Source organism: Plectropomus leopardus, chromosome 14 (assembly GCF_026936395.1).
Source record: "Plectropomus leopardus strain MGB_pleo_1.0 chromosome 14, ASM2693639v1, whole genome shotgun sequence".
Lineage (NCBI taxonomy): Eukaryota > Metazoa > Chordata > Actinopteri > Perciformes > Serranidae > Plectropomus > Plectropomus leopardus.
Window position 1 is genome coordinate 4,689,376 of NC_142189.1, and position 16,269 is coordinate 4,705,644.

Below are 16,269 nucleotides of genomic sequence, written 5' to 3' on the forward strand. Positions count from 1 at the left end.
GAATTTATGCTTTTTAGGAAGCATTAAATGCTGTAGCTATTACTGGATTTTTTTTTCATATAATTCATTAATATAATATAAATCAGGGGTGTTGCAGTAAACCTGTGTTCACAATAATTCTTATATTTAAAAATAACATATTAATTAATGATATTTATAAATTTTACAAAATATTAAATTAATGTTAAAAATACACATATATTATCATGTAAATAATCCAGTGCACTGCATATCAAAGACAAATATTGTATGTTTTATGTCACTATTATCTTTTTTAAATAAATGTAATTACTTTACAGATTCATATAATTTAATACAAAATATGATCAACAATTAAATTGTAATGTATTATTATGCATAAAGATGATATTTTGTTGATCGGTAGGTGAAAATCACAAGCTAGCTGGCATCATAAAAAAAGAGCTCCACCTTTACCAGCTGCAACATTTGAACACATTCATGAACAATAATTATCCAGTAATATAGTATGAATTATTCTAAAATATGCCGTTCTGCCAAATGAGTACATTTACATTTGGTACTTAAAGTATTATTATTAGTGTTATTTGTGATAATTGGTATTATTTGCAAATCAAATACCATTGTGCTTTTGTACATTTACAAAACAGTGCTTTTTTATATTTTACAAAAGCACAATTTCAAGAATAGATCTGAGTACTTTTTCCTCTATTGTTAAACTGTAGTAACAAAATGTAAAACCGAAATCTCCATATCAAATCTTCAAAACATTTTGTTTTTGTTTCATGAGGTTAAAAATCTGCAGATAAATAAATCATGAATCTGCAGACAGGAAGCGTCCTCGCCCGCTGAGATGAGTACAGTCTGAGTGTGTGGTACTTGTACTGTACGTCTTTGTGTCTCCGGCTGCCTCGTGGTGGATGTGTGTTATCAGCGTTCAGGCTTTTGTTCTGCCTCGCTCTGACGTCAGCGAGGCGTCAGCTGAGTCTTTGTTACAGTTTCTGCAGCTCTGAAAATGGATCCTGTGTTCTGCAGCACAGAGAGCTCAGAGGGGATTAAAGAGGATTAAATATTACTCACACATTTATACTTACATGTTTGTAAACTGGATATTAAATACTGCGTCCCTCAGAGGGCAACATATTTGAGTAATAATTCACATGTTGCAGAAATGTAATGTAGCATAATGATGAAGTCACAGATAACAACTCTATCTATAAAGCACCTTTAAAAACAGAGTTTAAAAGCGCCTTGACAACCTGAACGAAAGCATTGATAGGAAATATAGAAGGCAATACAACACAAGCGAGACAAAACAAAGGACGAGTTGGGATAAATTTAAAACAAGAGGACAAATAATGCAAGATGCAGAATGCAAAATGTCAATATAAAATTATGCAAACAAATAGACCGCAACCAACAAAAGCAATGAACGCAATAAAACCAGAAATATAATAAATAAAAGATAAATAAAAAATAAACGAAAGGAGATAAATAAAATAAAAAGACATCACATAAAATTGAGTCTATGAAAATGGGCTTTAGGAAGTGATTTAAAAGAAATCAATAAATTAAACTAAATTTATTTACTGTAACTTTTTTTCTTTTACCTAATATTTCTACTTCGCTGTACCTCAGAAATATATATTATACTTTTTACAAGACTACAATTATCTGACAGCTTTAGTCAAATTTCAAGCAGATTATCTGGCTGTGTTTGTCCGACTCTGAGAAATTTGATTTAGTCCAATTTCAGGCGATAAAACACGTTTACACGTATTTTAAAAGTCCAGTTTTAGTTGCACTAACACAATAATTTGACTTTTTCTAACACGTAAATCTACTGAAGGTTTGGTTTGTCCATTCTGGGCTACTGTAGAAATGTGGCGGTGAAACATGTCGATTTCCGTATGTCGATATAAACGGCTCATTCTACGGTGACAAATGAACAACTTTTCTTATTTTATTATAAACTAAAGAAAATATTTTATGAATATTATATTCCATTTCTGCCAGTATATCCCACCAAAACCTGCATACTAGACTTTTAAGTAAGACTTTTACTCGTATCAGAGTATTTTTACAGGCAAGCATTAGTACTTTTACTTAGCTTACTTATTTACTTGTTAATTAATTAATTACTTACTTTTATATGACCCGAATCTTTTTCCACCACTGACTAACAGTGACACGGTGCTGAGACTAGACACAAAAAACAAAAATGCTTACAGAAAAATTAGTGACACAATGTTTGATTTGATTAACTGAACTTATGTATTTATTTCAAACACATTTTTAACATTTTTTAACATTTTAAATAATTTAATTTCAGCTTTTATATTTTATTGTTATTCCTTTGTTGTAAATCTGTGTCCTTTATTCTGTTTTTATATGAAAGTGAACATGCTGCATGCACATGAAGCTGAAGGAAAAGTACTGCAGCCGTCAGTATCTAATCTGAACTACGTGTAAATGCGGAGCGTGCTCTGTGGCTGCAGACTGAGTACATATAAGAGCAGATATGCTGCATGAACGCAGGCCGTTATCTTTCACAGTCCTGCAGAGGTGACTGTGTGGAGTCAAACTCGGGAAGGTGATTGTAAAATGACACAACTGTCTTAAGGAAACAACATCAAGATGCTTGTTAGATTATTTTTAATGCACAAAATAAATCTTGATGTTTTGAGGCATTTAAGTCACTTTTTATTCCTGATTAAATGTAAAAATGTGCTTTAAAAATGTGAGTAAATCTTACAGTTACAGGTGCTGAACACCGGCGTCAATATGAGTTGATTCCCAGGTTGTCATTTTTGTGTCTCACAAACATTTTTTTAAAATATCTGCAGCACCTATCAGAGCAAAGATACAAAAAGCCTAAAATGGGCGAAAAAAATAAAATAGAATAAATTACACCACAACAGAGTAAGATAGCAAAAGAGTGAAATAAACAACTGGCAACTTAAAAAAAAAAATAGAAATTAGACTTTGACAAACACCCACAGGTTGAATTCTCTCTTCCTTTGTTACAGTTTTACAAAATATTTAATTAAACAAACTGCCAGTTTATCAGGAGAATATAAAAACACGTCATAGCGTTGTAACCGGCCGTCTGATTGGCTGCTGGTGATGTCACCTGTTTGAACTTGTGTCATTGAGGAAGCTGAAAGTCATAAAGACGCGATATGAGGCGAGGACCCAGTGACCTGCATGTTGGCTCCGTGTTAATCGCCGCCTGCAGGACTTTACATACCGACCGTCACAGTTCAACCTTTTTTTTTAAAGGGCAACAGACTCAACGTGTAGATCATAATCATAACTACAGTTCCTGCACACACTGAACACTCTGCAGGGAGCTTACCCTGAAAACTGCTGAAGGAGAAGCAAAAATACGAAAAAAACAACCATTTAAAAATGCAAAAAGCGGTTGTTTTTTGCCGGTATTTCAAACATTGATTCTGACACCAAAGGCAGGTGTTTTAAACCCAAAAATGATCTTTTCCAAACCATAACTGAGTGGGTTTTAGCATCAGCTGATAAAGAATCAGCTAAATTAATGTTGGTAATTCAATGGAAAACACATGGGGAGGTAGAACAGACTGTAAACACAAAAATATTATCTCCTTTTAATGTTAAAAATGATCATGTTTGCAAGCTTCTGCACATCCTGCAAACATGGGACAAGTCATGTATTAGCTAAACCAGACGTACATTTTCCTCTGAGTGCGTGCAGCTCATGTATTTGTGAGTCACTGCGTCATGGGATGCAAAGAGAAGCATTCAACATTGTGCTTTTCTCAGAAAATAGGAAACACGAGGACGAGTCTGAGCTGACTGATGATCTGCAGGCAGAGACAGCTCACACCTGGCTAACAATAGAAACTAAAGAAGAAGAATTTTATCTCTGCGGCGGCTGGAAAAAGTGACACCTACGCTCACAGAATTACAGATTGTAGAGATAATAGTTAAACATTTAAAACATTAAATGTATGTGTCACTTCGACAGAGTAAGAACTCTTTGCAATGAGTTCTACTTTTTTATTAGTTGGTAATATTGCTGAAATTTCCATCTCATTTGCAAGGAAAAGCAGCTCAAAGGAATATTTAGTTACACTTGGGTTTTTGCATGGATTTTTGAAAACATTGAACTGCTCCTTTAAATTTAGCAGGTCCATTATGCATTGTTATAAACTGGTCTTTAACACTTTGGTTTCATGCCTTTCAAAAACATAGGTAAAAGACACTGAGAAACATGAGGAGAAACTATTAAAAAAATAGCAAAAATTTGAAACACAAAGTACAAGAAAATTACCTGAAAATTAGAAGAAAAAAAAGAGAAATAAAGTAAAAGAAAAGTAAGAGAACAAAACAAACAAAAAAAACAAAGAAATTACCAGAAAAAAAGTGAAAAATAATAATAACTGTAAAATATCCTTAGATATATAATTATGATAATCATAAATAGAGTTTTTAGGCTTATAGGGAAAATATTTTTTAATAAATTAATTCTGTGATTCTGTAAAATGAATTAAAACATTATTTTAATATTTTTTTCCTTTTAATTTCTTGCAATTTGCGGTACATTTCTTGCCAGGTGCTTATTGCCCTATTTTTCCATGTTTTGGTGGAAAAAAGTCGACCAATTTGCACAGATTTGGAAGGTTTAGATACTTGTGAAGCAGCACAAGAAAAGTGATGTCGCTCCAGGTTTCAAAGGGTTAAAGTGGTTTTTTATAAGGCCATATTTTGTTGACTATTCACATTATGATGATTATTCTGTAACGTTGTAAAAACTTTGATGGTTGAACTTTTTACTTTTCTTTATTGGCTGATTGTTTCTGATCTAGAAAATGATCCTTGATCTTCTGCTCAACAGCAGCTAAAATCCGAATATGAATTTGTTTAAAAATTTCACTAAAAAACAATCATGTGAACCTTATAGTGGTGTAGTGGTTTGCAGGAACCTTCATGTGGAAATCATTAGTGTGTAAAGCCAATTTCTTGACAATCCGTCCAGCAGTTGCTGAGATATTTGGGGTGTCAGCGCGGCCATCCTGCAGCTCCACAGGGGCGCAGCCTCTGCGGCTCTGAGAGGAAGGTGTGTCACATTCCTGCTGCAGAGTGTTTGTCCTCCGCCGTGTGAACGTGCGGCGAGGCAGGAGGACAGACATGAAGTCGCATGTTGGACTTTGGCCAAACAGGCAACACTGCAGCGGCTCTGCAGTAACATGCAGGAAGCAGCACGCACGTTTACAGCGTCAGCTCCACACGGTCACATCGTGAGTCCATACTGACCCAGGTTAGAGTTTTTTGTGAGTTTTACGAAACAAAAATAAAAGTTGGAAAAGTGGTTGAAGCCTGATCAGGTGCCTTGCTTTAAGTCTATTTATCTGCAGTGGTGGAATGTAACTAAGTATATTTACTCAAGAATCGTACTTAAGTACAAATTTGAGGTATTTTTACTTAACTTGAGGCTGTTGTTTTCATTCCACTTTATTCTTCTACTCCACCACATTTTAGAGTGAAATATTTTACTTTTTACCTCAACATTTATCTTTAAGTTGTAGTTACTGGTCAGTTTACAAAATCAGTATTTTTGCATTAAAAAAGCAAAAGAAAAGAATATAAAATTTTGTTTTGTTATACCTGGGTATGCACTATAATTATCGGATCGATAATTATCGGCCCGATAATGGGACTGATGACATCATTCCTATTATAAAATTTTGGCCAATAAATAGAACCGATAATAATGAGCATAAATTGCTTTGATTTCACCCGGGTTGCCATGGTTTCGCTCCGCCAGTACTACACACACTGCATTACGCTGCGAGTCAAACTGCTGCTAGATCAGTCCACAACATGTCATCAGTCAGCAGCTTTTTTTTAACTCTTTCCCTGCCAGGGACGATATTTTCCGAGAATACATTTTCACTGTAGTGTAGGGGACACTGTTGATGATGTTAATGTGCCGACTTTATCGCTATTTAGTGGCTTTTTGGACCCTCTCAGCGGCGTTGTTTTAAAAAAACGCAACAGGAGAAACATTTAGCGACTTATTTAGATCATCAGTGACCAAGGAGGTAATATACTGTCCAGGGCGACCCATGAAATTGGCGATATAGGAGGTCGCCTAGAGCACCACACGCTGGAGGGGCCTCAATGGTTGCGCTATTAGAAAAACGACCGAAAAAAAAAGCAAATAATTTGCTGCTCCTGTTAGCGCCCTTTCTTCATGTTCCTCGTTGAAAATAACAAATGAACAAATAAAGAGAGAAATAATCATAAACTCAGTGCCTGGGGATGAGTTACTGATGCTGACTGATCCGCTCCACTCTCATTCTCCGCCAGTGTCCACTCCGTCGGTGTCCACTCTGGTCTCATTCTCTGCTGATGTCTCCGCAAGTGTCTCCACCGGTGTCCGCTCTGCTCTCACTGTCCAACAGGTGATCCCAGTCTCTTCGAGGGCCTGACCCTGCTCCCCTCTGCACACCTGACCCAAAAAAATAGCAAGGAATTAGTGAAAATTCCAATAAAATTACTTGAAATTTGTAAAAAATAAATTAGAAAATTAAAAAAATTAAAAGTTTAAAAAGAACTGGAAAAAATGCAAATACAAATATGCATTTATGATAATTATACATATTTTAATATACATATATAAAGTTTTTTTTTTGTAGTTTTTTTGCAATTTGTGAAACATTAATTACCAAAGTGTCATGTTTTTGAAAAGGAGCAGCATCAGAGATAAGAAAAAACTTTATTGTTCTTGAGGTAAATAGCTTTGCAGAAGTAGGAAAGTGTGCAAATAAAACCAAAAAAGTTTATCAATAAGGAGTAAAAAATAACCCGCCACTACCCAACTCCAGAATCGAAACTGGTTAATAGCAAATCTTAAATACACACAATGTCAATGAGCCTCATTATGAAATTTCAGTCATAAGACCGTCATCAGACTTTGCACTTCATCTGATAAACACATTAAAGTTGGATTCAGGTGCAGGAACTGTTCAGCATTTTATATGAGGCTGTAAAAGTGGATTTTATAGCTTTTTTAAGGGCAGCTGGTACATTTTCCCTCCAATCATTATCCAAAAAGAGGATGTACATCGCGGCTCTGTCTCGTTCCACTTCCTTATTGTTTGTGCAGACGGCTTGAACTCAACTCACAACCTTTTTTTAATCCCTTTTAGGATTTCCACACTTCCTGTTAGCTTCTGTAATTATAGCACAAGTGCAACTGAAAAAAAAGGCTGACTTTCAATTTTCTATCACTTAAAGTCCTAAAATCTAAGAGCACAGCACCTATCTTATTCAAGGTGAGAAAGCCTTGGATGTGGCACGATGATCGGCTGCCCCCTGCAGCTCAGACGGAGGTGTGCCAGCCTCCCGCAATGACAACAGCTTCAATAAGAGTCCTCAGTGTCCTGAAAGAGAGACGTCAGCTCTCTGATGATGTGCCACACCCTCTTTATGGTGACTATGAACTGAAACCGTCAGGACGGAGGTACAAGGTTCCACCTCTGCAGACTACACGCGCCCAGAGTCCATTCATACCCTTCAAGAATAAATTACTCAGAAATTAGTAAGAAATTAGTTGAACCATCCAAAAAAACAACAAACGCAAAAAACAGGAAAGTTAAAAAAATGCATAAAATTTGAAAAATTATCATTTTTAATTAATTATTTTAAAACATATATTCATGATATCCAGAAATATAGTTGGATTTTTTTTCAAGTTCTACTAATTTCTTGCAGTTTGCAGGACATTTCTTGTCAAGTTGCTTATTGCTTTTTTCTTTATGTTTTTGAAAAAGACAAGTAAACAAAGTGGACTGTTTCCCAGCTCGATATTGCAGCAAATTGCACTTTGCATTAGACTTTCCTGATGTGAATAAAACATGACATTCATGCTCTCACCCATCCAGGCACTCATGCTATTCTTAGTTATCTGTACATGCTGCAATGCACAGAAAATGCAATGCAAGCGCGACTTTTCAAAGTCCTTTTCTGCAGAAAACAAAGCTCTGCACGGGGAAATGACATGTATTTTTTTGTTGAGGTGAAAGATAAATAACCACATCTGTTTTAATTCCAGAAAAATCAGACTTTAATCCCCACAGTGGCTTCTTAAATTTGACCTTTTATGACACTCAAATCTCCGTCAGGTTAGGTAACTCCCTCTCCTATCTGCCAGTGCCGCTGCACTTTGCCTCGCTCCTCAGATTGCTCTCCGGGCTCTCAGGGTGAATTGCAGATGTAAAACGTGGGAGTGGAGACACACAATAATATCCGCGGGCCAAACAGAGGGCAGCTGCTGCGTGGAGGAGTGAGTAATGCCTGCTGTTACCGTGGCAACCGGCCAAATACGGCACCGTCCCCATCACTGTCAGGTACCGGTATTAGAGCCACGGAGACAAAACCAGTGATCCATAACTGATATCTGATACAGACATAGATCACTGCACTTTATAAAGATATTTTTTTTAAGTTTAAATCCTTATAGAAGTGTTTTTGGACTGAATCTAATATTTAATGCCAGTGTTTATTGTTCAAAATAAACTTTAATGCCACATTCTGAACACCGTTAAAGCACCATGCACCAAAAAGCACCAAATAAATATTCATTTAATGCTAATCTCCCTAAAAAAGAGGGATGAATTTGACCTTTTAACCCTTTTCTTGTATGTGTGTGTGTATATACATATATACACACATTTATAAACTTTAAACTTTAATATTCTTAAAAACTACAATAATTATACAATCTGAGAAGTCATTTTTGGCTCTTATTAATGAACTGTTTGTATCAGTAAAGACTGAATTTTAGGCATAAAAACAGAAGAATAGGAGAAGACATGAGACATTTTTGGGGGACTTTGACTGAGATTTAAGATCTCAATGAATGTTATTTTCATTCAGATTATTTTTTCTTCTCCCGAGCATCCTGAAGTTAACAGGAAACGGTGCTTTCCCCGTCTGAGATCTGTCTCAAACTGACGGCGCATAAATTCTGTTAACTCACTGAATTTCTCAGCGGAGATAAAAAATGAGCCTCCAGCTGTCGTCCTGAGCCGAATGCTTTTCTGTTGAGGTTTCCGGCAAAATTATTCACCATGAACACAGCAGACAGATGGACCTCGGACCAGAGCCCAGTCCTCCCCTCACTGCATCTGTGCAGCACTGTGCAGTCAGACAAAAAATATTTCTGACAAGATTTCATTGTTTGACTTTTGTGTGTGTGAAAGCATCACGTTAGGACAAAAAGTCTGAAATCTTGACATTATTGAGATTATTGTCCACACCATATTTTTCTCATCAGGTCATTAAAGCAGCAAATGAAAGAAGAATACAAAAAAAAACCAGAATAAAGAAGGAAAGAAAGGATTAGAGCACTGGACGCTCTGTGTCAGTCCAAATTAAAAGTTGAATCTCCTCAAGATTTACATATATTTTAATTACTGTACTATTTATGTACCTGTTTTAATTGTTGAGCTTTTCATTTACTTGCCTGTATTTGATCTTGTATTGTATTTGCTACCAAGACCGACTATTTTATTTGGATAATTGCCAATGGAGGATTCCTCACAACCCCCGAGGTCCCAGCTAAACCCCTAATGTCCTAAAGTCCTGGAAACGTCCTAAAATCTGAGAAACACCATAAAATGCAGGAAATGTCCTAAAATCTTACAATCGTCCTAAAATCCTGGAAATAGCTTAAAGTCCGAGAACTGTCCTAAAATGAAAATATCCCTAAAATATAAGAAATTTCCTCAAATCTGAGAATCATCCTAAAATCCAAGAAATGTCCTAAAATCCTAAAAATGTCCATAAATCAGAGAAATGTCCTAAAATCCGAGAATTGTCTCAAAATCTGAGAGTTGTCCAAACATTGGAGAACTGTCCCAAAATCAGAGAAATGTCCTAAAATCTGAGAAATGTCCTGAAGTCTGAGAAATGTCCTAAAATCTAAGAATTTTCCCAAAATCTGAGAACTGTCCTAAAATAGACCTACTAGAAACATCCTAAAATCCAAGAAATATCCTAAAAATGTTCTTAAATCCTAAAAGTGTCCTAAAGTCCAAGGAATGGCTAAAATCTGAGAATTGTCCTAAAATATGAATGTCCTAAAATTCACAAAAGGTCCTAAAATCCTAAAAATGTCCATAAATCAGAGAAATGTCCAAAAATCTGAGAATTGTCCCAAAATCTGAGAGTTGTTTAAAAAACTGGAGATATGTCCTAAAATCCGAGAAATGTCCTGAAGTCTGAGAAATGTCCTCAAGTCCGAGAAATGTCCCAAAATCTGAGAACTGTCCTAAAATAGGCCTACTATAAACATCCTCAAATCCAAGAAATGTCCTAAAAAAAATGTTCTAAAATCCGAGAAACAACGTAAAATCCAAAAACTGGCCCTCCAATCCTACAAACGTCCTTAAATCTGGTAAATGTCCTAAAATCCCAGAAACGTGTGAGGGCCTGCTGTAAACGGCCCCTGGCCCCAGGTTATTTTTAAAAAGTGGCCCCTGGGCAAATGAAGCCGGGTATCACTGTTTTTATTGATTACTGAATCAGTCGGTGATCTGATGGCAGTGCTGTGAGTGAAATCGATCCCTCGCCTCTTTGTTTCCGTCTCACAGGTCAAACAGATTATAAACCGTTTTATTTTAACCCCCTCAGCCCCGCAGTCATGGCAGCTTACGCTAATCGATGCAGACTTTTTCTTACCCAGTAAAGAGGCTCTGGAAATATTACATAACACTCCTCCTCATCTGCTTCTGCACCGCTGCACAGCTGACAGCGGGGTCCGAGCTGCACACTGCATGACATAACCCTCCACACATCACACTGTCCGCCCTTCATCTGTGTGTTAACCCCTCGGGGTGCAGCTCTCTGCCTCCTCAAAGTCCTTCCTCTGTGTGTCTATTTTTACGCAGAAAAAGCAGACGTGCACTCTGCTTATTAACAGTGTTCATCTTCAGGCGCTGCGGCACAGTCTCGTGTTTTTTCCTGATTCTGGGTCCATGATGGATGTTACGCTCCTCATGATGTAACCCTCGACTGTCAGTGAACTCGCTGCCCTCTCTCCGTCTCTGCGTGTTTATGTCCCTGTTTCCTCCTGATGCTCTCTGTCCCAGCTGCTGACTCTGTCTCAGGTCAGAAAGAGGCTTTGTTGTGACATGTAACGATGTAAACAGACAGAGAGTATTTATAAGTGTTCAACAGTTTCACTCTGAGCTCAAGATGAACTGTGTGATGCAACTTTGTGCCCAAAAATGTCCCTCTGACACATTTTAGCTTCTGCCTGCCTGAATAAAGAGACAGTAAAAAGCCCCATACGTGTTTTTTTTTTTATGATTTTAGGACTTTTTTTTATAATGGGACATTTCTAGGATTTCAGGACGTTTCTTCGATTTTAGTAAATTTTTTGGATTTTAGGACATTTCTTGGATTTTAGAACATTTTTTGGATTTTTAGAATGTTTCTAGGATATTTGGGAATTTCTAATTTTCCAACTTGTTTTTAGGATTTTGGAAGTTTCTAAGATTTTAGGATTTTAGGAAATTTTAAGAAATTTCTAGGATTTTTGGACATTTTTAGGACATTTAATGGGTTTAAGGAAATTTTATGATAATATATTACATACTTTAGGATATTTCTAGGATTTTCCACCTTTTCTAAGATTTAGATAATTTCAAGGATTTTTGGAAAGCAATGAATAAAGCGTAACTAAAGTTATTTGGTGGCTAAAGTTAGATGGATATTTGCTGAATAATTGGAAATTTCTCACCAATTATTAGAAATTATTAGATGGCAATTTTGTGCAGTCATAATGCTGATACTGAGCTGACACCCACTGGCACCTCGCGGCACCTCCTGGCAAGCAGTGGCACAAGCACTGGCACCTCCCGGCACCTCCGCCAAACCGCGGCACACGCACTGGCACCTCCCGGCACCTCCGCCAAACCGCGGCACGCACAGGCACCTCCCGGCACCTCCTGGCAAGCAGTGGCACAAGCACTGGCACCTCCCGGCACCTCCGCCAAACCGCGGCACACGCACTGGCACCTCCCGGCACCTCCGCCAAACCGCGGCACACGCACTGGCACCTCCCGGCACGTCTCGGCAACCAGTGGCATCTGCTGCGACTGCTAGCGGCACCTAGCTGCGGCATCTGGGGGTGCCACACGAGGTGCCACAGTTAGGTGCCGCTGCCGCAAATTGAGCTTGCTGTCTCTCCCTCAGGGGTTAAACAATTTTAGTAGCCTACATGTTGCTGACTTTATAGACAAAACAATTAAGACATGATTTGAAAAATATTTTCAAATTAACCAACAGTGACACCACTTTTAATGCATTTTTATGTTTTTTTTTTATTTCTACAGTTTCTTGTGCATTTTGATATTTGAAAATTCAACTATTATAAACTACATTTCCCATGAGTCACTTGCATGACACATCACAGGTGTGCTCTGTTTGGTCTGATTGTGATGAATTTCCAACAGGGTCAAATATTTGTTCTAAAACGGACTTGGAGAGCGTTTTTGGTGAGTTACTGTCTAAAACGATAATGTGCACTTATTGGTGCAAAAATACTGTTTTCAGTATTTGATGATTTAAGGAGATTATAATCAATATTTAGACTAAAATAAACACAAATTAATACTTTGAGGTTATTTCAGCCTTTGCAAGGTGCCAGTAAGTGTTGGCTGACTGAGTTTCCAGCCTAATGAACCTTTGTTCAGCTGAAATGTCCTGACAGCTGTTTTTAACACTCGTGCGCGGTGTTGCAGCACAGTCATGTGCTGCCTCCATATTAAGACTTTGAGGTGTAAATGTGGTCAAACTGCAGACACACAAAACAAGACCTGTGAATTCTCTCATCAACACCAGATATATAACTTTCCTCAGTCTGCTGTGTGGTTCAGCAAAAATAAAATATATATAAAGACTTGAATGCTCAGTGTTTTATACATCATATATTTATAAACCATCATCATTTTATTAAATACAACATTTAAAACCTTTAAAACCTGGAGGGACGTCAGTTTTCCTGCACAGCATTCAGACGCCTTTTGCAAGTATTTAAACCTTTGAAATGTGATTTCTTCCACAAAAAAAGGCAATCTGCAAAAAAAAAAATCCCCAAAACTATTAAAAGATGACAAGAAAATGACCAAAATATTAGCTAAAAAATATTTGAAATATATTTTGATATATTTGAAATTAAATGACTGGTAAAATATTATTTAGATTTATTTTAATGTTATTTTAGCACTTCTGCTCAGGCCATTTTCTGTTTGTTTTCTTTCCTTTTTTTGGCTTCAGATAATTTCTTGCAACTTTCAACTAAGAAATTAAGCCAATTTGCTCAAGTTTTTAAAGGGTAAAGTTCAGTATTGGAAGAAGTATTCAGCTCCTTCACTTGATCTGTACATGTTTTTCTCTGGACAGGAAGGGGATGAAAAATTAACAACTAATTAACTCTTTGAAACCTGAGCAAACTGGCTTGATTTCTTTCAAAACATCCGAAGAAGGAAAAAAAATTGCCAGAAAATTGTAGAAACTACTAGAAAATTACCTTACAAATAGTAACAAAAGACAAAACAAACAAAAAAAAAGAAAAAGGAAAATTAATCAAGGCAAACAAGACCGTAAAACAGTGCTATATGTCTTTTCCCCAGACATCGAGAAGAAAATAATGATTTTCTATATAATTTTTTGCAGTTTGTGGAACATTTGTTATCAGTTTTCTTGTTGCGTTTTCCCATGTTTTTGAAAGAAATTGCACGGATATGTTCACGGTTTAAAGGTTTAAATACATGTGAAAAGTGTCTGAAAGCAGCATGAGGAAAGTGATGTCACTCCAGGTTTCAAAGGGTTAAAGCTGTCAAAGAAATGTACTGCAGCAAATATCTCCCTTTTAAATGTGGTGGATTTTAAGTATAAAGTTGCATAAAAATGGAAATACTCAAAGTATAAGTACCTTGAACCTACTTATGTGTAGTAAAAGCACACAGTAGAATTCCTCCACTGTGGCAGCCTGATTAAAGGCGTCGCTGCGGCCTGTAGGTCATCACATCCTTCACGTTACTGACGCTGTGATTCACTGAAATGTTGAGTCTTTATCACCTCAGTGTAGCAGATTATATAATCAGCACCGCCTCACAGAGCGATAACACACCACTGTCTGCTGTCATCAACTCTGTGTGTGTGTGTGTGTGTGTGTGTGTGTGTGTGTGTGTGTGTGTGTGTGTGTGTGTGTGTGTGTGTGTGTGTGTGTGTGACTGGAGCCTCGCCCAGAGCTGATCCGTCCAGACGCCCCCTGCTGCTGCGGCCCCTCAGGCTGCCTGCAGAGCCGAGCACGTGGCGCCCTCTGGTGGCAGGATGTGAAACAGGGACGTCGTGTGTGATGCTGATTGTTCTTTTGCTTTCTCCACAGGGAGGTCAAAGGTCAGCGAAGGGCAGAACAACGCTCAAGACCAGGTGGGGATGCGGTAGGTGTGTCTTTTTTACTTTTATTTTGAAATGCTTCCTCCTTTGGTTCTCTGATGTTTTCTTCATCAGCAGACTTAGAAAAATTCCCCAAACTTTTTGTCTTCTGACCCTTTAAAATAAATAAAGATCCCTCATCAGTGCTGTCGTATAAGCAGCCGTATCAAATAGATGCTTTTGCACCCTTTTTGTGGTGCTTTTGCATCTCTTTGCAATTGTTTTCTGTATCTTTGTAGTCATTTGAGTCTCTTTTGGTCATTTTATGTCACTTTGTCAACATTTTGCATCTCTGTAGTCATTTCATGTCTCTTGTTTTGCATCTTTTAGAAGCTGCTCTCGGTCTCTTTGTGTCTCTTTGCACCTGTTTTGCATCTCTTTGGTTGTTTTGCCCCTTTTTGAAGTTGTTGTGAGACTCTGCAGTCATTTAGTGTCTTTTTGTAGTAATTTCAGTCATTTTTGATGATTTACTTGTTGACATTTTGCATCTCTGTAGTCATTTCATGTCTCTTTGTGGTTATTTTGCATCTTTTAGTAGTTGCTTTGTGTCTATTTGCAGCTGTTTTGCAACTTTAATCATTTTGAATTTTTCTGTTGTCATTTTGTGTCTCTTTCTGGTTGTTTTGCCCCTTTTGGTAGCTGATGTGAGTCTCTTTGCAGTTGTTTTGCATCTCTTTGCAGTCGTTTTCTGTTTCTTTGTTGTCATTTAAGTCTCTTTTGGTTATTGTATTTCACTTTGTGGACATTTGCATCTCTGTAGTTATTTCATGTCTCTTTTCAATTTTGCATCTTTTAGTAGTCGCTTTTAGTTGTTTTGTGTCTCTTTGCAGCTGTTTTGTATATTTTGCAGTCCTTTTGAATCTCTTTGTAGTAATTTTGTGTCTCTTTTTGGTTGCTTTGCCCCGTTTTGGATCTGAACAATTCCTCCATCACTGTCTTATTGAAGTATTTAAAGTAAAAAAACAGAAATTGTAGACAAATATGCAAAAATCTAAATTATTTTGCATAACAGACATATCTGGTTAGGAGCCACTGCTGTAGGGAACATGATAATCTTCATTATCTGCTTTGTTGCAGCGTTGATGCTGGAAAATTACAGGTTTACGTTCAAAAGACACTTAACACCCTCAACCACAGGCAAACCGCTCAGCCCAAAATAAACCAGCAGCTGCGTTCGAATAGATAACAGAATGTATGTTTATTCTTTACACTATATTAACCTTTGGAAACCTAAAACTGTAGCAAATTGGTTTGATTTCTAAAAAAGAAGAAGAAATGGAGACAATAAATCAGTTAAAAAATTAAAAGAAAATTACCTGAAAATAAGCAAAAAAAAGTGAAAAACATAAACAAACGAGAGAATGTCTCCAAAAAAGTGCTGAAATTGAAACAGAAAACAAAAAAATCACAAAAACAAAACTTTTTTCCTGTAACATAATGTCAAATATTTAATTATAACAATTTTCAATATAGTTTTTCAGGACATTTTCCCAATTTATTTATTTATTTATTTAGAATTTTCCCTCCCCTTTTTGAAAATAAGAATAATACTCAGATACTCAACTATTTATCAAGACAACATGTTGGCCTTTACAGACTCGAGTGTAGCCTGCATACAGTATTTGGGTTTAAATGTAATTGTTTGCAGATTCAGATATGATTTGATGACTGAAGGAGTATTTTTTTCAAACAAATATTCACATATTTTCAGTCTCTGATACATTTTTGCTTTAAAGAAATGTTTTACAGCTGTTGTGTTTACATTTCTGGATGTTTAACAAGTCCCATCCATTAGTTTCA

The 16,269-nt window shown here is 36.8% G+C and overlaps 1 protein-coding gene across 2 annotated transcripts in view; it reads left to right on the forward strand.

Annotated features, from left to right (window-relative positions):
- Positions 1-6,354: 6,354 nt before the first annotated feature.
- coa8 (cytochrome c oxidase assembly factor 8) overlaps positions 6,355-16,269 on the forward strand; it is a 39,121-nt gene continuing 29,206 nt past the window's right edge. Inside the window, exons 1-2 of one of the 2 annotated variants that reach the window (XM_088087240.1) lie at positions 6,355-6,422; positions 14,420-14,474. In XM_088087240.1, coding sequence (XP_087943366.1) covers positions 6,370-6,422; positions 14,420-14,474 — 108 coding nt within the window. In that variant the 5' untranslated portion in view covers positions 6,355-6,369. Of the gene's footprint in view, positions 6,423-12,400; positions 12,525-14,419; positions 14,475-16,269 lie in introns of those variants that run through there. The other variant, XM_088087239.1, reaches the window with a different exon arrangement.